At 40.1% G+C, this 25,705-nt stretch overlaps 1 protein-coding gene across 1 annotated transcript in view; it reads right to left on the bottom strand.

Annotated features, from left to right (window-relative positions):
- Window positions 1-247: 247 nt before the first annotated feature.
- Window positions 248-25,705, bottom strand: part of DCAF12 (DDB1 and CUL4 associated factor 12) — a 31,933-nt gene continuing 6,475 nt past the window's right edge. The window contains exons 3-9 of the mRNA XM_039704514.1: window positions 20,817-21,023; window positions 19,521-19,581; window positions 16,644-16,837; window positions 15,489-15,554; window positions 14,687-14,849; window positions 10,987-11,171; window positions 248-10,243 (exon numbers count right to left, since the gene is read on the bottom strand). Of these exons, the coding sequence (XP_039560448.1) occupies window positions 10,085-10,243; window positions 10,987-11,171; window positions 14,687-14,849; window positions 15,489-15,554; window positions 16,644-16,837; window positions 19,521-19,581; window positions 20,817-21,023 (1,035 nt within the window). The 3' untranslated portion in view covers window positions 248-10,084. The remainder of the gene's footprint in view (window positions 10,244-10,986; window positions 11,172-14,686; window positions 14,850-15,488; window positions 15,555-16,643; window positions 16,838-19,520; window positions 19,582-20,816; window positions 21,024-25,705) is intronic.

The raw sequence follows: 25,705 nt of genomic DNA, 5'->3' as shown, positions 1-25,705 counted from the left end.
ACAGAGAACTAGGCCTAATGTCTAGGCCACAAAAAACCAAAAACAAGCTGAGATTCTGCTCTTGGGCTATCCATCCACTCACTGGTGGATGAAAAAGAACAGTTCACTTTGTTTTCATTGAATCAGTCATGTCCACACAGAGGCTGGACTGTTGCAGTAAGAAACCCAAGCCCACTTGCTTTCAAACTGCCCTAGATTTACTTGCAATGGGATATTAGAAAATAAGGGAAAATATCAGGCAAGCCAATACACTATACAAATACATTTTATTTAGAGATACCCATAGTAAGATGCACAAATACTTTTTGTTCACCAATTTTCAGATCACACAACTTCAAGTAGTGGAAAAAAACAAACTGCAGTTAATTACAATTATCTATGTAACAGGGCAGTAGTAAAAGATTCATTTGTCAGACTACAGCATGGTTAACGATACTCAGATGAGAATGTACAGGTCTAGGTATTAAAAAAGTGCATGGGGCATTGCCACATACACTAACATGCTTCTTCAAAGAGCAACATCTTTCTGGCATGTGAACACAGTAACCCGGTTAAAGCAAGAGGGAAAATAGGCTCATAATTTGATCAGGAAATGTATCTACTAAAAGTTTTCCTCCAAACAGCAAATTATTTGTGACTGACACGTGGAAACCAATCTATAAAAATCACTGTTACATTGTCCATGTAGTCAAGCAATACACACATGACCTAAAATTTAAAATTATCAGTTCCAGTGTATGCCTTCACAGCTTTTACACAGTCTTCTTCAAAAGAGTCCAGAATACTTAATTGCATTAACAAGCTGGTGGAAGATCTGTAATCTGAGCTCCACACTTTTGCACCCACAATGTTCTTCCACAAGAGAACACTCAATCTTCAAATTAAAAAAAAAAAACAAAAAACCATGTTCCACCTGCAAGGACATCAACTGGCTCATGTATTGCTTGGTTTATTTTTAAATTCCTGTAAATGGAAGGAAAGGTAGGAAGCTGTACTGGTCTGAGAGAATAGCTGCATTGGTTTAAACTTACATTTAAAACACATGGAACCTGGACTTTTATCTCCAGGGTCTCTCTCAAACCAAGGAAATTCATTAGCTTTCACTACTCAATGCAGTCTCTATTTTGTTTTTAAATAGGGGTAGTGTTGAATAGTGCTTGGGAAAGACCAGCAAGGACTATTGTGTGGGTGATTATATATAAGAGCAAGAAACACATTTAATCAGTGTTCAGATAATTTTCTTCCATTGCAAACAAGAGAGCAACAGATACTGACTTTGTATTATAGTTGAGAGGCACATTTTGCACTGATGGACAGAAAATCTTGGTTTACCTTGCAACTTTATGTGGCTTAAAATGCCACCTAACTTCCTGTTAAAGCAATTTTTAAAAAAGAAACAAAAAGCCCCCTCAATTACTGTTTTTATACTTAAAATTCATAAGCTGCTCCCTCACCTATTCTACTCAGAGATACCTTTCTACTTGTGTATATGCAGTTGGTTTCTTTGTGTGTCTAAGAGAATTCTTGTTTCTGTGCACCTTGAGAGTAGACAAATAATTCTGATGCCTCAGGATGGGCCCCTGTACTATGTTCAGGAGTTGACAAAGTCAGTATGGTTTTGTACATTTGCAGTAAACCCCAGAATGAAAACAAGAAAAAGAAAAGCCACTGAATTGCAATAACCAGCAGTATGGGAATCAACTCCATGGAACAGGAATGACTTTGGAGCAAACCCTTTTGGACTAAAAGGGATATGGCAGTCCAAGAAGATACCTAGAGCTGAGTAAAAAGAATAAGGACACTGTGAGCAAGGTCCTAGTTCAGCAAACCACTGCCTAAGGCAGTAGAAGTTTCAAAGTATAATAGGGGTTTAACAGGTGCCCCCATGCTTTGCAGAACTTGGTACCTGATCTAGTGCACCATGAGAGAACAGGGAACTTGCTCAAGTCCCAAGCAGCAGTGTGACAAGATGTGAGTGAGGCTGGGACAAGAGTCTGAGAACGGAGACAGCAATTTGAACAGGAGGGACAAAGCCCACCAGAAGTTACTTAACCAGTTCTTTCTCTAACAGCCCCACTACCACACCTCCAATGTGAGAGAAGCCCAGAGCAACCAGCTGAAGCTGTAAATCACAACTGGCCTGTTACATCCCTGCACTGTCAACAGCCAGCCAAGCGGAGGACAAGGTAGACAAGGCCTTTTTACTCTATCATCCCTGCACAAAGCAGGTGGAGGGGGCTGGTGGCAGCCGTGAAGCACATTAGTCATACTCACTCATGAAAACAGAGACAAGTGCACTGGTAACCTTGAATGTTGAGGGGAAGACTGAGTGACCACTGGGGAAACTGGTTTTTCCACATGCTATTTTCACATCTCATCTGAAGAGGGACTGACCTCTTTTTGAAAGCTCTGGGAGCAACTAATTTGCAGTGATCTAAGGCATGATGGCACAAACCCTCAAAGCCTACCATCAAACATTCCATTGCCAGCTCATCTCTGTCATTCTTGCTGGCCAAAGTACATTAGAATAACTTTTCTCTTTTGAGAACACGGTTATTGTTTTGCTCATATCCCTACTCTTTTATAATTCCACCCCCCAAAACAATAAATCTCTGGAGGAAGCCTTGACATGGAATCAAGTCAGCAACTCACCCTGCTGGTATTGCCCTGAATGAAACCTTTAGTCAAGACTCTGAGTAGCAACTGAAGATGCCAGTTCTCTGGCTAAACCACTACAGATGAGTTCGACAAACACACTGGATGAAGGCACAGGGCACCTCCACTTCCTGATCTGCTGACACCTACTGAACAATATGGGTGCAAGAAGCTTTCTGCTTCTTCAGACTGTGCAGGGGTGGAGTCTCCAACTGCAAGAGAAGCATCCAGTCACAGAGGTTTATGGTAAAAGCACAGGGTGATCTTGCCACACTGGGCTACAGGTTTTCTTTTTATTATGACTCGATAATTTTCAGAGTAGGCAGACATCTTTGAACTCATCATTACAGGTGAACTAGGAAGAAATGGGAGAAGAGGAAGATGCTAAAGGTAGAAAACTAAGTTAAATCCATTTGTTCTACTCAGAAAAGCGACTGTCCTAAAAACAGCACCTCACTGAATTTGAAGGAACTCCGAAATTAACACAAAGCAAAAAGAGCTCCATGGTAAGTCTGCACTGCAGTACAGAGAGAACAGATACTGTTAGCACAGAAAACACACAGACCTTAGAGCTCCATGACCATGTATTAATGTCAATACACTGATGACTAATTGTGCTGATTCTAAATAAAAAGGTAACCTCATGAATCAACAGAGTGTAGTATTGTAATTTAGTTAATTATGCATAGGCGTGTCCATGGAAGGCCACAGCAAGTGAAGATATATATGTTCCTCTTTCCATGCTCTTATGAGACATAATGTATCAATTGTACTATATTTTCTAAATGCGTAAGAGTTAGAAACTCAGGCCAAATGCCAGATGTCATTTTGAGGTTTGTAAACAAACATATCTTTAGAAACTAAGCCAAATGTAATGTCTTTGTGTTGAAAAAAACAAAAACAAAAAACACCTTTTCAGAGAGGAGAAACAATTTGCAAGGTAACAGAACACTGAGCCCCATGTGCAGACAGGCTGGTTTCACACACTATCTGCAATTTTGCACTGTTCTATTTGCAAGCTCTATCAATAACTTGGAACAGCTTTATCTTACAGTGAAAAAATGTGCACTGTAATATTTGAAGAGAGCTGTTACTACTTTGCTTGACAGCTTCTGTGATAGTTCAGGATTCAGTGCTGTTTCTGATACACCTCATGACAGAAACAAGCTGAGAAAGCCTCTTTTAGATGAGTGGATTTGGAGGAGTTTTTAACAAACATCAGATCCTGGATTCAGAACAAAAGCCATCAAGTAACAGCAAGTCCTGATTGTTTTTTTTTCCTCAAGGCTTTGGATCTTATTAAAAATATTTGGGGAAAAAACATTAAAAACAGTTCACTGTAGGACATCCTACCTTCAGGCAACAAGTTATGATCACTGCACATTTTAACACACCTTGTGTATTTTGTGCATCTTATGCACCATAGGCAGTGGGGAAGATCCAGCATTTTATCTACATATGAACATACAAGCAAGGACTGACAGGTGTCACTGGCAAGACTGATATCAAGACCAACCAACGCATTGATTTGTCTACACCACATCCTAACATAAATGGAACAAGTCACAAGTAACAGTATAAACCTGTTGCAATTTCAACACATACATCTTAGAAAAAGACAATGCATGTACCCAGCCCTAAGACAGTGACAAGTTTGAGATAACTTTATAAAGATCAAGGTACCAGAAGAGGAAGGCACATTAACCTCTGGTTGGTCCGTTTCAGTACTATTTGGATGAGTCATAGTGAATTATACCCTGAGACTGTGGGAGGCCTTGAAAATGAAAAGAGACGAGGTGAATGGGCGAATAAAAAGTACAAGTTTAATAAGATTGTAAGATTCAGCACCTGAATTTTCCCTTTTAGTAAGGGAATTTAGAAAAGCAGTTCCTAAGAAAACACTGTATTGACTCCTAAATTTTTTGTCCTGAAGGCAAAATAAGCAATTCAAAAGAATCTTGGACTAAAGACATTGCAGTATGTTGCAAGGGGTTTCACACACCCTCTCAGTTTCAGTACAGCAACGACAATTTGTATACAATCAAGTGTTGGTGGTTTTTTGGGTATAGAAACAGTCAGACAGCCCACATTTTCCCAACTCTGCCAACTCCGTTTTAAATCTGCGTGCACTTTCTTAGACCATACTGCTCCCAGCAGGGTATTAGTGGGAAAGGCTGTTAGAAAATGGGAAGATTCCTTTCTGCAAAAGCATTCTTTTAACTAGCCAAGCACCACATGTTTTTCATTAAAAAACTCAACATCACAAGCGAAAAGATACTTGCTAATTTTATCCTTGAAAAATAATGCAGTTGTTATAATAAAACAGAGTTACTAAAATAACACAGAAATGTCAAAAATATATACTTGATCTCTCAAAGATGTTTCTGATTAAGCATTTGCATATCCCCTCTAGTTTTTTAATTCTTCAGGATTCCCAAGAGCCATACCAAACACTGTTTGCCTTTTACTGTTTTTCTGGTGTTCCTTGCCCATCCTCACCACACAAAGTGCTCATGTACAAAGGAGAGCACCTCATAAAAGATGTGGTTGTGTTCTCTCTTCCACTCTCCCTTGTCCTGAGGTGTCTGCTTCAGAATTTCAAACAAGTTACTGAGGGCACCATAACACTCAGAAATGCATTTTAAGTTGAGGCTCACACTGTGGGGTGGCCAGCATGGCATACAGGGATTTTCACTTGGCTTTCAGATAAAAAAATTGTGCCTGGTAGCTCAAGAGTTCCTGGCTCAGCATGGGCTGGCCAGAGGATCAACTCTACCTGCATGATACACAGCTCTGCAACAGAGTTCCTTAGGAACAAGCTATACCCCAGTCCAGTAATTCAGTCATAGCAGCAATTACAAAAGTAGCTAAGTAAGAAGATATCAAACACCTTGGAAAAGTGCATTTATTGAAAATAAGGGCAAGAGACGACTAAAAACAGACCTCCCACCTGGCTGCTGAAAGATGCTGCTGCTTTCCCACATGCAGTAACTGACAGCCCACCTATCCTTGGTTTCTTGCAAACAAAGCAAACAAGTGACCTTGTGAAGGGTCTAGGCAAGCCTGGTTTGATTCATGCCTGCACCAGGTGAGGGCACAGCAGTTCAAAAGGCCTGTAAATGCCTCTCAGCTGAGTGGCAAAATTAAGACATCAAAGCACCACTCAACATGGCTGGATCATAAATTTAATCTGTTCATTTTTCAGCTACAAGCAAGTGCTCAGGTAAAGGAACAGGATGAAATTCTGGAAGAGAATGATCCCCAAGTATCTTAATCATTTAGATACAAAAAGCTGCCAAAGACCTAAAATGGAGGCAGCAAATATAAACCCCCTAATGCAATTCAGGAGTTTCTCTCATGAAGACAGTCACAAGAGTCACCCACAATATGAATGTAACTTTTGTGAACAGACTAAGTCCAGCAAAATCACTTTGCACTCTTGCAATGATCTTAAAAATGCATCTATGAGGAGAATGAACAACTGAGACTAGGAACATAAACCTACTACCAACTATTCTTTGGTCATTTACTCACCTCGAACTAACACCAGCAGCAGTTTGATGAGAGAATCAAACAAATGGACTCACTTCTTTACTGCAATCCCAGAAAGCACCAGAGGAGAGCACTAGCAATTCTCCCTACAAGACTTGACTGTACAAAGGAGAAACCTGGAGGAATTACAGGAATAAGGTGTTTAGTGAAGAGGATGAGCACAACCCTTGTTACTGTGCTGAAGCCAACACTGCAAAGTAGCTTCTGATTTCGCAGTAACATCCAGCTGTTACTGAGGCATTGCTACTCAGTATTTACAAGCTAGGTATTTCCAAACCCATAACTGAGTCACTAGTTTGATTACCTATCATGAATACTGAAAATGTAATACCCAAAAATACCTAAATTAAATGTCAGTCTCCTAAACTCTCTGGTAGCACAGAAGATCCCACACAACTGAGAAGTCAATAGCAACCAGTCTGAAGGCATGTTATGCTAAAAGTTCTCTCATTCAAGTGAGATAAACCAGAGTATGTTGCCCATGTGAAACAGACTACTACTGTGTAATCATATCAGTCCAACATGTACAAGGGCTACTGCCCTGTTCAACAGTCTGAGCCAGCCTTCAACTTCTACCCAGTTAAACTGAAGCAAATTGAAGGTCTCGAGCAGATTGACAAAATCCCAGCAGAGGTCACCTCTGCAAGGACAATATTGCTACAGCAAAGACTGGTATGATTTGGGTTGAAGGAGGCAACCTCAAACAAACCATTCTGGCAGGAATGAGGGAAATCTTGAAGAAACAGTGGAAAAGATAAGATGGTCTGATTATACGCATGCCATTGGGTCTCAGCATCAAACAGCAAGCTGTTCAAGAAGCTACTGAAGTGCAGTCAATGAGAATGAGCTCACTCCACTGCAGGGGTGTATCTGGCTTTACAACAGTGAGGTACCCACCCTGCCTCTCTGCAGAGCCTGAAGGCTCCCTGTTCTGCAGCCATTCCTGCACTTGGATGGGAAACCCACTCATTTCTAACCATGAACAGCAGATATCTAACCCAACAGGGCAACAAAATCAAAGTTAAAAAAATTCAGTTTTTCTCCCATTACTTATCTTTGGACAATTGGTATATCATCATCACCTTTCTATGCCTCAGTTTATAACAGGGATTGGAACAAAAGTTATGCATGACCAGCCACAGAAATATTCTGAAACTTAACATCTATATTGCTGTTAACTTAATTTTTAGCTAGTTTCAGTGGTTTTATCTCTGGTCCAAATTGTTTGTGTGCTTGCAGCACTATCTGGTTTGGTTCCTAGTGTTTTTGTGGGGATTTTCATACAGCAACAAGGATGGCTTCCTTACTGTGAGAAGTCATTTTTGCAAGAAAGCACCCTGAAAGCAGAATACACAAAAGCATTTGAGACATTTTACATCATTATCCAGATTCATCTGAGAATTGTGCAGAGCCTTCAATGAAGAAAAAAAGGAGAAAAGGGGCACTCACATTACCAGGCTTTAGGAGCACATATTGAGGTACTTGTGGAGATCACAGTCAGTAGGGAGGGACAGTTTCCAGTGGTGCCTCTTCAGTAAACTAGAGACTGCAGAAACATCAGCCTTTGTGTTTGAAGGCCATACACATACTCTTTGTCCTCCTCCTATGGCCTAAAATATGCTTCAGTTAATAGATCAACATCAGGGCTAGAATTTCCAGACCAGGAGCCTCCCTTTGGCACTGCTGACACTAAATGCCCAGCTATTACCTGTTGCTTCAGCTGAACTGGAGGACACTCAGGTAGACTCAAGTGTCTAGATTCTTTAAAAAAACAAAGGAAAAAACTTCAAACCAAACTGAATTTAAAAAACAATCAAACAAACCAAAGCAGAACATATTTCCTGTGACAGAATGATCTTACTAAGTAGCTGTAAGGATACAAATCCTGCCATTCTTCTCCAAGACTTGTTTTTTTTTCATATACTTCCACTTTTCTAAGCCCCTAAAATAACTATAGCAGCTACCCCATAGTATATAATTTCACCTTTTCAGAGAAAAGCCTATCTACCCATACACACAGTACTTTGAACTGATGCAGTTTATGCAACCAGGCCACAATGGTAAGTATAATGAAACACTGTAAGATCTGCTTGTGAAGCACCTGTGTTAATGCTCAGTGCTAATTATACTTCTGGGATAGGTGCACACCTGGGAGAGAATTCTTCTCTTGCCAGGATTTCCACCCCAATGAGAGGGACCTGCACTCCTTGTAGGATTTCCATCCAGGTCTCCATACCAGCCAGAACTTAAGCCTGATGCATGACTGCTCTGTGTGACTGGTGAAGATACTGAATATAAAGATGAGAGGGTCTGTAAAGAGAAATGCAGATTAGCTCTGGACTGTGGGTAGGAACTGCAGTGGTAGCTACGATCTCTCACAGAGATGGGAGAACAGAGCATGTCCCAGCCTTGTCTTCCCTCTCAGTTTCAATCAACTGCCCATTTGGCACCAAAGCTGTGAGGCACAGGCACACTTTGTTCCACCAATGTCAGGGGAAAGGCATTAATTCCAGCAGAGGACAGGGGCATCACTAAAAAGCTGAGAGTTTGGTGACTGCTAAAAGGAGGAATACCTTGGAGTCTTGCATTTCAGCTGAGTATTGGGTAAGACCATGGGAGGCAAATGCTTCACAGATGGACCTGAAGGACACTGGACCCGGTTCTCCTCTCCCAGTCCCAGGTGAAGTTGGAGGGAGTCTGAATACAGAAGGCAGCAGGGGATTCTGGAAAAGCCTGAGTCTCTCCCACAGCATAGGCTAGCACAAAGTGAAGAAACACCAAGATACACCCTCCTCTGAGGAAAGCTGCTCGCTTGCATTAGTAATGTCTGAGATGCACTCTTTAATGTGGGTGAAAAAAATTAGTTTATTAATTCCATCGGCTTCTTTGAGCAGATGGCCAACCAGAACAGCAAAAAGGGGAAAAATTTCCACAACCTGGGATAAGAAAGGTCCAAAGTTTTAGGCAGTTTACGAAGAGTTTATAAGCTACCCTAACAGCATACTTAGAAACCATATTTCATCTGGAGAACAGATAGATTTAGTTAATTTTGAATAACTAGCCCCCATTTTCTCTCAGCATCTCTGCAGCCCTCAGTGTAATATCACCCTGCAACAGCCATGCTGCAGAACAGCCTATACAAACTCCAGTTGTGCAAGCTGATACCTGGGACAGGCAGTGAAGAAACAGACCAATTTTTGCTCCTAGCACTGCTGAAAACTACCATTCGAACATAAATGCACTTTTAAAACCTCCAGCACTTTGGAACTGATGGTCAATATCACTAAGTGATCCATCCCTGGGCTCCACTGAGTACAGGTTAAAATTACCATATCCCTCTATGCAAAAACAGTGTCATTAGACTTGTACTTTTAAAAAATATGATCAACCCAGGCCAGGGCCAGGCTCTCCAGATAAAGTACTAGCTTATCTCTTATAAATATTTTTAATAGTTTTTAATTACAAGTAGTCCTCACTCCAGGTAATGTAACTGACACAAAGTACCTGCATACAAGCAGCCCCAAGACTTTCACAGAAAGCTCAGGAGCAACCACTCTATAAGAAAGAAATCCTACCTCACAGCAAAGTAGAGGAGGGGACACATGGCCAAGCCAGTCTAAATGGGGGCAAGAGTCATTTGGAGTAAATACAATAAAAAAGGACTTCAAAAGCCCTCCATATAAAGGATCAAGGAGGTTAAAGCAAAAAACTAGTTCAAAAAGATGTACAAAACTGTTGGAGACCAACAGAAAACTCTGCCAAAAAATAACTTGTGTTTAAATCAGGAATCAATGGCATCACACAATTTTGTTGTTAAAAAAATGAAAAGAAAAGTGGAAATCCGTGTAAAGATCAGCATCAGAATGAAGAGTTATCATTAGCTCCAGAGACCAGCATAATTCCCATGAAGTCCTGATGGAAGAGGGCCTCCTGCCACAAACAGTTTCGTTCCAGACGAGTCGTAGCAGTGGGTGTAAACAGCATTTGGGAAGTAATTTATGTCAGAAAAATAATTCCTCCAGGTTTCATCATGGTTCTGTTAAAGAAAAGTTTAGATAGTTATTGTTGCCAAACAAACTCAAAACCCTGTTTCACAAAAGCATTAGGTAGCTTCCAGAGCCTAAAAAGGGGTATTTTCTCTTAACAATCCTGAAGCTTCATAGAAGTCAACTAAAAGACACCTGAGTTGTCCTAAACCTTCTTCTGAGAACATTCAGGTCAAGCATTGGAACAGGGAGGTGAGGGGACATTGCATTGATACAACAAAAGGTAACAGAGTTAAGTTAAACAAAGCCATTAATTGCTTTATGATAACATACAGGAAACCAAACTCAGTGCCTGCCATGGCATTACCTCAGGAAGCCACAGTTCCTAAAACTGCATACAATTAAATTAAAACTCTCTTGCTTCAAGTACCACATTAGATTACCATGGCTTTAAAGAAAGACAATTTATTCTCTGTTTGAGGTTCTGAAAGCTACAAGTTGAAAATACACTTGAAAATACAAAGATATAAAATCTAGTTCATTTATGAATCAGTGCATGAGAACTGTAATCACTACGCCTTACACTCAAGCAAATAACCCTCAGTACCCTTTCATAAGGCTTTTGCAGAAAGCAATTCTGTAGCACTTCTTGCTCTTCATTATTAGATGTTGGTTACATGAATACTGTTACATTTCACACAACGGGTCCAAAGAGAATTGGCTCAATCTCTATGCTACTCCTATATAATGGGTCTGCTTCTCCCCACCTCTATCACAGCTACCATCTACTTACCAGCCAGCCTTTCCCAGTTGTCAACTTCAAAATTTCACTTCCTCCTAATTTCTGTTTCTGTCCATAGCAGGCACGGGGGGGCTTTTCTTCCAGGAACCTCTGGGCTCTGATATCATAAAACAGCAAGGACCCTTGCCCTGTCCCCACAGTGATGATGTGCTCGTAGAAGCTCACCGAGCGGATACCTGTCAGAGCAGAGAGGGACAATGCAGTAAGGAACAGAGATGCTTTGGCTCTGCAGTGCTGCTGCTTCATGTCTAATATTACCTACTAGTATTCTCCAAAACACACAAGCTTTCCCACTGCTACAGAGCAGTGCAGACAAATCCCACTGCTACTGGAACAGCAGCTTTGATTGCATACATGACTGCCCTACTCCTTGAGACCATCAGCTCACACCCCAACTACCTGCCAACCTGCAGTAAATTAGCCATCTGAGAAAAGAAAGTCCCAGCTGCCGCCAAGTGCATCGTGCTGATCAACAGGCTAGCTGTAAGCCAGTGTAATCATAATAATCACCAATCACTTTGCTGCTAAGATAGCTTCAGAACTATTAATGAGCTTGATCTGTCTCCACTCAAATATTCTCAAACAAACACGCGTGATTTTTAGTAGCTGGCATTTTTAGCACTTTAGCCAGGAAAGAAAACAGAACAGGACTCCTGCCATCTAAACAACACCATGTTCCACCAGTACATGGGAAGGTACAGTTCAAACTAGACATGTTAGCACAATTCAGTTATCCCATTACACTGAACAAGAATGTAAATTTTGTTCCCACAGAATCTAAATTTGAAGTCTCAGCTAATCAAGGATCCCTTGGAACTAGTCTTGGGGAGATTCTGAATGTAAGAATTTGCAATCTGCAAAACATCCTGTCATCTCATCTCCATTTATTGTGCAAATACTGTTCTGTGTAGCCATTCTACTCCAAACAACTCTTCCATGCAGGTCAAACTCCCCCACATCGATACTTCTCCTTCCTTCTTGACAGGATGCCAGGTTATAAACCCCAAGGCTTTTCAGGCCCTCTTTAGAGTACGATTGAACTACAGCCTAAACAAAGCATTCAAACAGGAGAGGAAATACTGAGTTATGTCACCTACATTCACATGCCAAGTGTTGTCACCACACCAAGCAGGGCTGAATGTCACAGAACATGTATCATCTTGGAATATTCCCAGGAGCACACATGACAGCAGACAAACGGGAGCTGCGGATGCAATCAGGGAGTTTCCCCTTCCCCTCTGTATAAAGTCTTAACAAGAAACATGTCCTCATCCTTCTATCTCTGCCACTGGATGTGACATCCACAGACCAGCATTTGTGATACACACTTAGAACAAGGCAGGGCCTCATTGTCCTGCTCCAGATATGGGATGAAGTCTTGGCTGTGGGCTTAATGGGGAAACCACTGTCTCTCTACTGAAGCAGATTATGAGATTCATATGAGAGTCTCCGCTTTAATTCAGAGAGCTACAAACGCACTTACGACAGCAGAAGATCTTCCCCTCACCTCCATCACATGGATCTAGCTCTCACAAAGACACACAGAAAGCTTTAAGCCCTCTGCAATTAGCAAGAGCAGTCACTTGGATAAGAGGGGAAAGGCACAAGAGTGAACCTCCTCTTACTTTTGCTCTAACTTCACACAAACAGTGTGAAGTATGGTGATGGAGTATCAAGGCAGATGGCATTTACTTTTCAATTAAATGTATTAATAAAAAGATATAAAATGCAGAACAAGTATGGATCTTTCTCTAACCAAAGAAATTTACTGAAGAAATCCATTATGTACCCACTACTAAGAACGATATATAGAACAGGCTTTCAAAAACAGCATTTCAAATTGTCTCCTAAGGGGCTGAAGTACCTTAGACTAATCATTCCTGTCAAGGTAAAAGTACAGCCTGTGCCTAGAACCTATCACAATAAGTTCTATACTTCCAGCCCTCTACCACCTGTGGACCTAGGTAATTTAGGTAAGTATGTTGAGCCTCACTCACATGCTGCAGGAATGGTCTACAGATCCCAGAAGGAAATAGAGATATAGTGCCATGTCCTACACAAGAAGTCACAGAGTCTATGCCATACAAGCTCTGTCTGCTGCCTTCAGGACATGAAGAGAAGGACACACAACATGGCTCTGCAGGCCAGTCACACAGAGAACTATTGCTCCTGCGGATCAAGAGCTAGGGTCCAAGGTGTGCATTTCCCTTTACAGCTGTTACGAAAAGCAACACTTTCAAGATGTGCTAAAAAGCATTCACTGCCTTCCAGTGTAAACAGGGCCACAGCAGAGGAAAGCCAGCCCCAGCTCCAGTCTTACTGAGCCACCACCTTTCTGTGACCTGCTTTTGTGTACAACTTGAGTGAACTGAAGTTAACGTGGACTTACCACGTTCAGCAGGTGCACTTGGAAACTTAAACCACATTCAGGTACCACTGCAAAGCACTTAAAATCTGATTTTAGTCCACAGATCAATAAAGACCCTGTTTTCTAGAGGTGCTACACCACTTCAAGTCCCAGGGAGATCAATATAAAGGGGAGACACTCAGTATCTTGCGAATTACTGTTATTTATGTGCCTCTACCACCATGCCAGCACCATCTACTCTGCACAAGAGAAAACAGCCCTGAACAAAGGCTTTCTCCAGACTTAAACCAGAGAATCCCTCAAAGTACTCCCTACACACATTATCCCCCAATATGGAAGATCACATACTTGAGGCAGGTTTCAGCCACCAGCCACCACAGGGACCACACTGCAGTGTCTGGGTCAGGACCTTGACAGAATCCTCACTAACAGCAAGTGAGGACAAGTGGTCTTTCTGGTAAGACATTCAGGTGACTTCTCCTAACATTATACGTATTTCTCCCATAACTGAAAGCAGCAGACCCTGACACTGATCTAGACACCATGGCTCAGTAACTGCATAAATAAAACTTTCCTATCTTTGCTGACATGTGTCCTCCTCTGGCAACCTGCCTGATGAAGAGATGGAAGCCCAGAGCCAAGCTAAGTAAGGACTGCAATTTACTAGTCTGGCATTAATATGACACTCACTGTGCCTTCTCATACCTGACAGTAGAGAATATGGAGAGAACTTTATGGGACCATGCACCCTGCAAGCCTGGCCCTGGTATAAGGCTCAACTGGACATAATGCATCCATGAGAAGGAAATAGCATTCAAATCACATAGAAAATCAGGAATCTCAGTCATGGCTTTAAAATTACAAAGCGAGCTTTCCCTTACAGCACATACTCAAATATAAGGTAGCACAGAGCAGACAACATGCCTTTTTTCGAATTCATGGAGAAGAATGCAAGAACAGTATGAATAGCAGTAAAAAGAGTACATTTGCTTTGAGATGATAAAAAATAGAGTAAGACCCAGTAAAAAATACACAGCAGTAAAAATGCACACTTTTGAAAGTTCAGTAATATTTGGATGGTTTACAATTGTGCTGCTCCTAGTGGCAGTCATGTTGCCCTTCATTAGATTTCAGAGCTGGCCACATATGATTTATTGGTTGCTCCAGGTATACTGTCACAAACCCAAATCTATACACACACTGCTAATCATTTAGCCAATCACTAGAAAAGCCCTTCCTGTTCATTAGAAGCTTGACTTACTACATTTTTAACAGCTACTTGTGCAAGCAAACCATTTGAAGCACCTTTCACAGGTTTCTTACCGCTGCCTCGTTCTTTGGAACAGACGGATTTAACATTGTGGGAAGGCTCCCTTGGATCCAGAAAAGAGACATGTGCCTGTGATCCTACTGCATACACTGACCACTCTTGACCATAAGCCAAACACACGTTCTCTCTGCAGTATGGCAACTTTGTGGAAAGTAACTGGAAACAGAAAAAATAAAAATCAATCTGTTACAAGAAAAGATGAAGGTGTTAACAAAACAATTTTGTAAGCTATGTTCTAGGAAGTTTTAGGGAAATAAAACACAAAATGCAGGTGAAAAATAAGACCAGAAGGAAAAAAACTGAAAGCAATGGGGTATCTTATCTGAAGCAAACTGACACAATAAAAGCTGAAGCTAAGAAAAATTGACATTTTAATAAATTGTTTTAGATCCTTCTAAGCTGCTGCTATTTTTTAGCAGGTGCACAGCAACATCAGCTATCATTTGAAAAAGCCTATCTCATTCACTGGGTGTGATGTGCCATTACATCTAAATAAGTGCAACTTCCTTTATGAATTCTACAGACTAAGTATCCACCATACTCCATGCAAAGTTCACTTCAGCTAACCCAAAACTAGCAGAAAGTATAAGAATGCTTCCTGTCCTCTCAATTAAGGGGAGTGCGGAGCTTCTCTCCTCTTCAAGCTCCAAATTTCAGGACATTTCATTTTACACAGAATTTTTAAGTGTTTTACAAACACTGCTGCTCTTCAAATATTTGCAGGAAATGAAGAATAGTGAACAGCCTTAACTGCTTGCAATTTTTGAAGTTTAACTCCCACAAACAGAAAAGCACCTTTGATAGTGTATGCTCTGCTTTCCAAAGATGAAAATACCCATCCAGGGACACAGCTCCCAACTCCTATTAGAAGGAAAATAAGAAGACAGTTAGTTACTGTATTATAGATATCCTTACAAACACACTCTGTTCTAGGCAGGCTGCACAGTCTGGATTGAACTCATCCATAATCTTGTAAAGACTCTATCAAGATAATGTTCATTTTATACTGCTCTTCATAGAATTCTATACTGCACTTCAGGTGTCAAGTAGAATCTAAATTAACAAAAGAGTAAATAAAAATAACTTTCAAAACCATAAATCTTGCTAGGCAACCAAATAATGAATTATGAGACAGTGCAATCTAGAGTTGACAATTCCCTTCACCAGGTCCCACACTGATTCTAACCCTGAAGCAAGCTGCAGGCACTACTCTACTGAAAAAGTTACATGAAGTTTCCATCATGGAGGAGTAACTAACACCTCGTGTGAAAAATAAAGCTTACAGGATCACTGTGCATCTGACAGCACACCCATCTTCGCTTCAGATCTCTTCTGTTCTTTGAGGGCAGAGGGGAAAAGAAAACGTGATGAAGGACGAATGGCTACATTCACTGGTAATAACAGGAGATCAGGATGGGGGAGATTGACATTTACTGTTTGTCAAATACCAACAAAATAACCCCAAAGCAAGCACTAGTGCCTGCCCTGTGAGTCAGTCACCTCATTTGCTCAGCAATCCTGAAAGGATTCAGCCACTGAAACAGGAACTGTTAAATGTTAGCTGGTCTTCACAGAACATGATGGAAAGCAGAAAGAGCACTAAAGAATGGGATTAAAGCTGCAAGAGATGTTTTGGTGCTTTATCAGCTTCTTGTAAATATGTCTTTACTCCCCTGCTTAGGAGGCAAATCTAAAATCAAACCCACAGGAAAACTGTGTCTTCTAAAAGGTCTGGGGTTGTTTTTTTTTCCTCTGAACTCCTCCATTCACTTGAGGCAGAAGCAGACATTGCAGATTAAAACCACTGCCTTAAAAGATAAGGATGCAAAATAATCAGAGAAAAACATATTAACTTGCTTCTCTGTATATTCTATTTAGCTTACTTTCTAGCTTTTCCAATACACAGGGACAGTTTTAGGACGTCTCAACTGTTTTGCTGATCTTACTGACCTTGTTCTTATTGTTGAAAGCCAATGCTCGGACTTTGCAGTTGTCAGGATTGGTGTTCTCCTTGGGGATATCCTTCAGAGCACTGTGTGTTATGTGGGCATAGACAGGAACTTGAGAGAGATTATGCCTGGCATCACTTTTGGATAACACATCCTCTGTGACTTCCCAGAGACCCATCGAACCATCCCGGGAACCTGATCAAATAGTCCACACATGAACAGTCCATTCCACATATACACAACTCTTTTCTAAAAAAAGGATTAATCAATAGGCTCTGAAAAAAGGACACTCTTAGTTTAATCTAACAGAACATGCTATTAGTGCCCATATATTATTATTATTAACAAAAGGATGATTTTACTGAGCTATAAAGTTCAGAATATTAGGAACTCACTGTCAACTGTCCATATGCTTTCCAAGCAGCTAGACCATCTCATATATTTTCAAACTAATTAGGATGCATCAAAACCCATAACCCTGTGCAACAATTATCCTCATCCCATATACAGAATGAACTCGGAATGACTGAACACCAGAGGTTCAGCCTGAGCCTGTCACTCTCAGTCTTGGTAAACAGTCTGTTAAGCCAATACAAAACATCTCCACAAAAACCTCAGCTGGGTTTATTTGGGTTTACTTGATTTCTGTTACTGCCGCTGAGTACACAGTAATTCGTGAGCTGAACAGAAACATCTATTTCTAAATCACAGTTGTACCAATTTAGATGAAATCTATCAGAAAAATTATTTCACTAAAACCTGTGTCACTTCTTTCTTAAAGAATGTAACTTAGGTTAAACAGACAATAACTCATTCTATTTTTCTACTGAATTTGAAGACATTAATCTAAGGTATGAATCACTAATGTTAAGAACACTGGATCAAGACAGCTGAATGCGTCTGGTTCATTGATCAATACAGACTTAATCCAAGACCTTATACACATCCCTTCTGGTGTTCAGGCAACTCATTTCCATCTAAGTCATCTCTGACAGATTTGACAGGTACCTCAATTTCTCCTCTACATAAAGTGAAAAATTCTGTCAAAAGAAATTCATAATGAAGACACCAGAAAAGCTATATATCTATATGAGACTATTAAATTTATCAGCTTTGCTATCTCATAGGGGAGAAGCTGCAAAGACAGTAAAGCAAAATATCTTGTTGCAATAGGTGTGGTCCAGCACAGCAGAGGTGGCTTTGCTCACAGATGGATTCAGGCATCTGCCACTATCACCTAACTAGAGAAAAATACAAAAGGAGCATCCTAATGGCACTTGCATCCAGCAGCACAACATCCTGCCACTCCATTACATGCCATTTGTTTTAATTGTACCTAATCTTGTTTGTTATGGAGGCTGAATACTCAGCAGTAAAATTTCTAAACATCTTGACATACTTTCAGAGGAAGCTGTCCCTTTTAATAGCCCTGGCAGGGGAAAAAGGCCATCTATGTTGCTCAACTGGTTAGCCCTGAAGCCGAGCAGAGTATCATTTGCAACCCTAAGCTCATGCCATCCTGGGAATTATTCATCTCATCTGAAGCTTTTGCCATAAAAATACTTGCTATATCCTCAATGTCTGGAGTAGAGTTCAAGCATTTCTGCTTAACACTTTCAGATAGAGATGAAATTGAAATCTGTGAAATTGAAACCATGCCAGAAGTTAGGGGTTTTTTTCACTCTTAATTAGGGTTGTCAGCGAGTTCTAAAGAATTCAGTTTAGCAACCAGTCTTGCTAGTTGCTTTCAGTAAGTTCTCCTGGTGTCTGAGGTGTGGAGACTAGAACCTACGTCCTGCCTGCCATAAGCACCACAGTAGAGAACATTTCTACTCACACATCCACCCCTGACTTTTAGAAAATACCGAGTCAACACAGTTCCATCTCACATGCTACGCAATCTGTCAGGCCCTTGTCTTTCCCCTAGACATCTGTAATCATCTGTGCTGTTCTCTTCAAGCTTACTAGCTTGACTGTGAGGGAGTTTCTGCACACATTTGGGGTGGAGACTTGCAGGATGAAATTTTATATTAAATTCAAAAATGAAATTCCAGGATTAGCTTTTTGGGTTTGGAAGAAAAATGCTACTAAACAAAACCAATCGTACTAAATGAAACCAATTCAAATATGTGACTTTTATACAAAACTGTTATGATTGTCTCTCACCAGCAGTTTGACAACTCTGAGTACAGAACAGTACACCCTCTCAGCACAGAAAGGCAGTAAACTGCTAAATTAATGCAACAAGACATTACTATTTTTGCCTTTACCTAAGTAATTCTTTATGAAGTTACACTGATTATCCAACTAGTCACCAAAAAGTCATTAACTGAGTTTCTCTATTCCAGCCTTCTGTATTAACTGCCATACTGTATGTGCATATATACATATACACACACAACTGTACTGAAAGCTTGATGAAACAATCTGAGTTCTCATTAATTACTCTTTCACGCGACTTCTACCCTTTCATAACTTCTACTGATATTGATCTCAAGTGTTCCAAAGTTATTAACCAGTAACCAACACCCCACTTGAAATTACTCCTCTTATGTGACATCTTTTTCTGTAACTCATTGTGTTCAAACATCCCCTTACTACAAACACAGTAATATTCTAACACTAGGAAAATCAGATCTAGGTGAAGGCCCAACAACAAAATAAAATGAAGTACTGTACTAAGTCCAGGAAGTGTTTAAATAGCCTAGGTAGTTCCAAGTGGTTTCAAACACCCCGACAGAGTTGCTTTCCTAACACTTATCAAATGTTGTGCATCACTGTAGCATTCAGAGAGAAGGAAAACTTAAAACACAAGCAAACAAACAAACAAAACAAAACAAAAAAAACCCCCTCAAGACGTTTGAAAATATGACTTTACCAGAAACAGCCATAGTATCACTGATCCATGCAATTGAAAATATCCAGTCCTTGTGTCCATCCTAAAAGAAGAAAGACAGATTTTTCTGTGCCATTATATTCAAGAGCAGTCTCAAAGCAGACAAGTATTCTTCACTTTGATTTTTAGTACAAGGTCAGAAGGACAGACCTACATTAAAAGCATACAGATAAGATTCCAGTATCAAGCTGGAACAGTTCAAGTACCTAGCAGTAATTTTTACTTTTCTGGTTTTGAAGTGTGCAATGAATAAAGAAAAAGCAGCTGTTGGAAAAAAAAGGCCTCTGACCAAGGAAAAATTAATCTAAATTATAAGATTTTCCAGAATTTTCACATTTTCCATTCTGAAAGCAGCATTCTTCTGTAAAGTATCTATTTGTTAAATTTTTTTTCTTCCACCATATAACCTACTATAAAAAGTAACCAAAATCTTATGTTTACAATACATGACCTACAGATTAATGTTTCAAGACTCTTTTCTTTGGTGTGTGAGAAACCTATGGGGGGGGAAAAAAGGACCGTAAGACCCTAGTTTTGTTTAAAAAGCTAAAAAGTGACATAAATGAAGAGCAAGTCATGCAAATCTTCAATCAAGTCTTGCTGCAGCTGGTTATGTGCTGCTGCAGAAACTGTGACCTGACCTCTGCTGTTGCAGCTAACATCTACATGCAGTTCTGAATCAAAAGGAGAAATGAGAGAGAAGCACTCACAGGACACCACTATATTCTCCAGCCTGTTTTTTAAAAGACTGGATGTTTTGAAAAGGCCTCAGGATGTTTCAGAAATAAAACCAGTACCAGTTTTACCAAACTGCCACAAGCCACATGGTTAGAACTAATCTTCAACACCAAGTTCCATCTCTGGAATAATACATCCAGGAGCTGCACTGGGATAAGGGGAAAATTTTAAAAACTTGCAACATAGTTTTAATTTCTCAAAAGAGCTTTTTCACTATAAATAGTTTCAGAGCTCATCACCACAATTAGACTTCAATACTTAGGATTTTGTTACATTTTTGGGCTGAAAAGTAAGCTAAAGTAGACCTGAATGCAGGGGAGGAAGAAATCTGACCCAAAGCCCCTGAAAATCCACACACATGTTTGAGTACTCAATTATATTTAAGATACCACCACAGAAATGACAACTCAATCAGAAATGTTTTCAGAGCTTTACTTCCTTACAAGACTGCTAAATATTAACCTTGCTGTGATCAAACACAATTCAGAGTAGTAACTTTTTAAGTGAGAGAATAGTTTTTCCCCAGATACTCCCACTTACATCTCCCACACAGACAGGATCAAGTGTAGGCAGACGATAAATTGCAAGACTGTTGGGGTTGTCTCCACCTGTGGCCAGGAGGGTCCTCGAGGGGTTGATCTCAATGGCATGAATGCCACATCCCTGCTGGTTCACCATGCCAGGTTCACGATCCTTCAGGATAGGAATCTTGGTAATTTGACCAGTTTGGACATCTACTACAAATAACTGGGGAAAAAAAAAAAAAAAAAAAACCACAACAAAAAAACCAGACATGTAAGTCATCATCAAACAGATGAGAAAAACAAGATGGTCAAATATCCTCCCTATTTTGAACTGACATTCTTTTTGAGTTGAAATCCACAAATGCTTCAAGGATTGCTGAAAAATGCATAAATTCCTTCTTAAAACAGGTTAAGTAACAATTACAGTGGATTTATATCAATCATCCCATTTCATTTTCACAGTAATGGAAGGGAGAGGAGAGAAATCTGTCATGGGAGGCTTCCCACTTGAATAAAAAGACCTTGAATATAAAACTCTTTTCCTTGTTCAGTACGACAAAATAATATTGTTTTTCAATTTCTACCTACCACAGTGAGGAAAAAAACCCACCTCAAAAGAGCCATTAAGCCCCATGCAGCTTAGCATGATTCTCCCACCTCCCAGGTAACACACCATAAAGTTTTGGCTTTGGCAGACCAACTGGAATTTATCTTCTAGTGATAAACAGAGAATAGTAACTAAATACAGCACTGCCTGTGTGAACATCTGAAAGAAAGATATTTAGCTATATACCTCATCCCACATAAAAGACAAGAAATTTGAGCAATATGTCACTGACACCTTGTCAGAAAACTCTGTTATAAAGCCTTACAACTCTTCAAACAGACATTTATGCTCAGCATTATGTCAGTTCAGACATGTACAACCATGAGGTTACAGTTTAAACCAGAAGAAAGGTTTACATTGCCTGCCAAAGTGCACTTTCATTTGGGAGGCTCATGGGCTGGGTCATTTCACAGATGGTGCTCAGAGGGCAGCTGCACTGACTGTCATATAGGTCTAACAGAGGAGACAAAGCCCTGTGAGAGAAGAAGAGTGAAGCAAGGAAACAAGAGGATCTGAAGCTGACTTAGCACTAAGGAACATGATGTAGAATTCATAGCCCAGGATTATAATTAAATTCTACACCATCTTTAGTCTGTTCCTTCTATAACCAAGAATGTTGTCTCAAAACCTGTGGAAGTGAGCCAAAGAAGATAACAGTAACAACAAAAACCCTCAACAGAAATTTTAAAAATACACACCTCAAGGAAATTGTTCTGAAATCCTTTGTCAGACATTTCTAGGAAACCAGGAGATAATCTAGAGTTTCTTAGAGAGAAGTTATACATACAGGCTGCTTTTGGTGAACTCTTACAGAGTGTAGATCTGTTCTTCAATAAAAGCATAGGAAAAATAACATTAAGATAATTTAGCAGTACATCTATTATTTGATGTGCTAAACTAGCAGCCTATTAACATCCTATCAAAACCTGATAAAGTATGGTATGTGACACACATTCCACAGAAAAGATGAAAACCACTCATTGCTATTTGTGTCTAGAATTATGCATCATCTTCACCCAGCAACTGATTGTAGGCAGCAGTCCTGCACAAACATATGATTCCTACAGAGACTGCATTTTCACGTTTACTTTTTTATTTTGTACACATGTGTGGTGTATGGCAACAGCTGAGGTGTAGCTGAGTAGGAGGGAGGCACTCCTCACTCTTCCCAAGCCTTACAAAACATTCACTGCTGGAGACAGCTGGAAAGAACACAATGCACCCAGCACTCCTTCTGCCCTAACCACCTGAAAATTAACACCTGCACTGAAGAATCAGGATCAGTCATTTCCTCTCCTCTCATCCTCCCCTGTCCTTCCCATGTGAGTGCATATCCCCCTTCACCCCAGTATTTCTTTGCAGCACAAATGCCCAATTCCCTCCCCGATCCTCCTTCAACTACTGAAAAAAACCCAAAACCCTAAACAAAATGAACAGTTTAGTAGTTAGGATTAAAGCTTGCAGGTGTCAGCTGCAGATCCTAATGTTGCACTAATTAGGAAAACACATCCACACCTAAGGATGTTCACGGACTCAGAAGAATTGTACTTCAGCTGTAATAGATTTACACTTGAAAGTGCAAGTCAACTGGTAGGAGAACCGAAATTAAAACCCCTTTGCATTCTCTAGTCTGACACCCTCATCATACACCTGTGCTGGTTAATAAAAACTTACTCTAATGGAAAATACTTTTACCTAAACTCTAAACTGTCACCATGATATTTTATGAAAAATCCATTGCTAAGATTTTTCCCTCCTGAGGAGCTGAAGACCTTAAGAAAAAAATATAAACAATAACTATCTGCTGCTGTGGAATGCAACAGGTGCATCTGCAATTGGTAATGTTAGTTGTTTCTAATTAAAAGCCAATCACAGATGCAGCTGCATCAGACTCTGAGCAGTAACAAGATTTTGTTAAGCATTCTATTCTTGTTCTTTCTAACCTTCTGAAAAATCTTCTCTCTATTCTTTTAGTATAGTTTTAATGTAGTTTTTTAATATAATATATATAATATAATAAACCAACCTTCTGAACATAAAATCAAAGCTCACATCTCCACACATAGGGTGTTCATCACACTAAACTAATTGGACTAAAAACTAAAAACTTTGCACATATAAGGGACTGCCTATGTTGTTTTGGCTGTAAAGGTCAGAGCAAAGCAGAGTAACTTCTCCACTTGCTTGGTAAGGAACTTGGCCACTGAGTAGTTTAAAAACAACCATCACCTCCCTTGAGTAAAATAAGCAACCACTGCCTACGCACAGAGATTCTTACACCACCTGGGCATAGCAGGAAGCAAAGCTCACACTTAAAAGCTGCACCTCTGGCTGCCCAGAAATCATCCCTATAAATCCAGCACTCAGAAGCCAAGATAAGCCACAGTCAATAGACAGTTTTAAAGCCAAAAAGGGAGAAATATTAAGAAACAAGAGTGAAGAAAATTTGAATACCATTTCAGGAGTTTAAAAGACACCAGAGTAAATAGATTACAAAATATTTTCAACTGTTGAAATAAGTACATCTGCCAACAACTTCAAAGCAGTGTAGACATTAAAAGTCTTGACGAAGTCCTGATAACAGAGAAAATTACTGCATGGTTCAGTTATCTCAAACAGAAATTATAAATTTTTCCCAGCTACTCATTATATAAAAACTAAAACCCAACTCACAATGCTTTTGCTGGACATAAAAATAACTCCACCAGCCTCCTGAAAAAAAAACATTTAATTGCATGTTATTTGTCTCTTTACTTTAAGCATTGCACAAAATTTTGTTCTTCCCTCTAATAAAACATGCATGTCAGTCTTCACTATGCCAAACAACTTAACATCCAGGATTTACCAAATCTGGATTGCTTCAGCCATCTGGCAGAAGTGCAAGGACCATGCTTCATCTGTGAGAAACACAGCAGAGTCAGCTGCCATGCTCTCTGCCACACAACTGTGTTCCAACAAGGAAACAGGCTGGATGACATGGAAGAGAGAAATCCATTTCCCCTCTTTTTTTAAAGCAGTTGAGATGTACAGCTTGCAACAGTGCTATCACTCAAGGATCAAGGCAGACAAGCATGGTTAGGTACTACAGCTGACATAGCCGTGAAACTTCGTTATCTTTGCACATTTGCAGAGATTGATAGCTGTACACTTATTTTTCTTTTGGCCTGCAGAAGTGGTGAGAAGTAATTCTGGCAAATGGCTTCCCTGCAATTGCTATATGGCCGTCCTCTTGGCTGTCCAACCTGTTTATGATCAAGTTAATAAAGAAACTACCTCACTTCACTGACGAGGGAAGTTCATTAATCAGCTTGACGAAAGTAAAGACTGTGGAAGGGAAAAGAGTATCCAAGGATGAGAGTATGAACTCTGCAAAACCCATCATACTCTTTTATGCAATACTGAGAGCAGAAAGGTTTACCAGTTTTTTTTCATTTTTTGGCCTGCCTTTCAGGACACAGTAATTTATGGGGAAGAAACACCCAGAAAGCTAACAATCCAATAGAGACAAATTCCCTTCCCATCTATCTTCAACTGAAAGCATTCAATTTAAACAGCAAGATTAAAAAAGAGGTCTATGAACACCATTTCAAGGCAGCGTAGACTCGTGTCCTCAGCTGCTGCCGCTGTAAAAAAACAGCAGATGAACAGGCAGTCCTGCCCTATCTTTTAGTTGGTTGGACAAATCAATCAAAACAAAAATAAAGGGTGCCATCCTGTTTTTATTAAACGAGCAGGATGGATGGAGATCTAAAAGGCACAAATAACATGCATGAGACTGCTCATTCTTCATGCAAGAGCTCACAACATGCTCTGTGCACCAGCTCTTCACACAGTGCTCTCAGAAATCATGGGCACATTCTTGTCATTCATAGTAACTTTAGAAAGAAACACAACATAAGTACACTGCCCTGCTAAAAACAGTCACTACGAGAGACTCAATCACATTCAAATTTCACAACTGGCTTAAGCTGTCTTTGGAGAATCTACTGCTTCCTCCTCACCATTCACCTCAACAGTATCACCATTGTGACAATAACTAGTGTTCAAGTAGCTGCAAGGTCAACTGTATCTGCTTTGGTCAAACAAAGCAACAAGCTGATCCAGATGACTCCCTAGCCACATGCACATCAGTGCTAGCCAAAACAAACAGGTGGGAACATCCACTTCTGCAACAGTATGACTCCAGATTAAGGCTGGTCACAAAAAGATCTCACCCACAACAGCCAAGTTGGAAAATTATTATTTGTTCTCCTTCAAATATGTTTTTTGCTAACAAAATAACAAAAGAAGACAATGCT

This window comes from Passer montanus, unplaced genomic scaffold (genome assembly GCF_014805655.1).
Source record: "Passer montanus isolate IOZ18808 unplaced genomic scaffold, ASM1480565v1 scaffold176, whole genome shotgun sequence".
NCBI lineage: Eukaryota > Metazoa > Chordata > Aves > Passeriformes > Passeridae > Passer > Passer montanus.
Note: the sequence above shows the minus strand (reverse complement) of the source record. Positions and strands in the feature narration are given on the sequence as shown.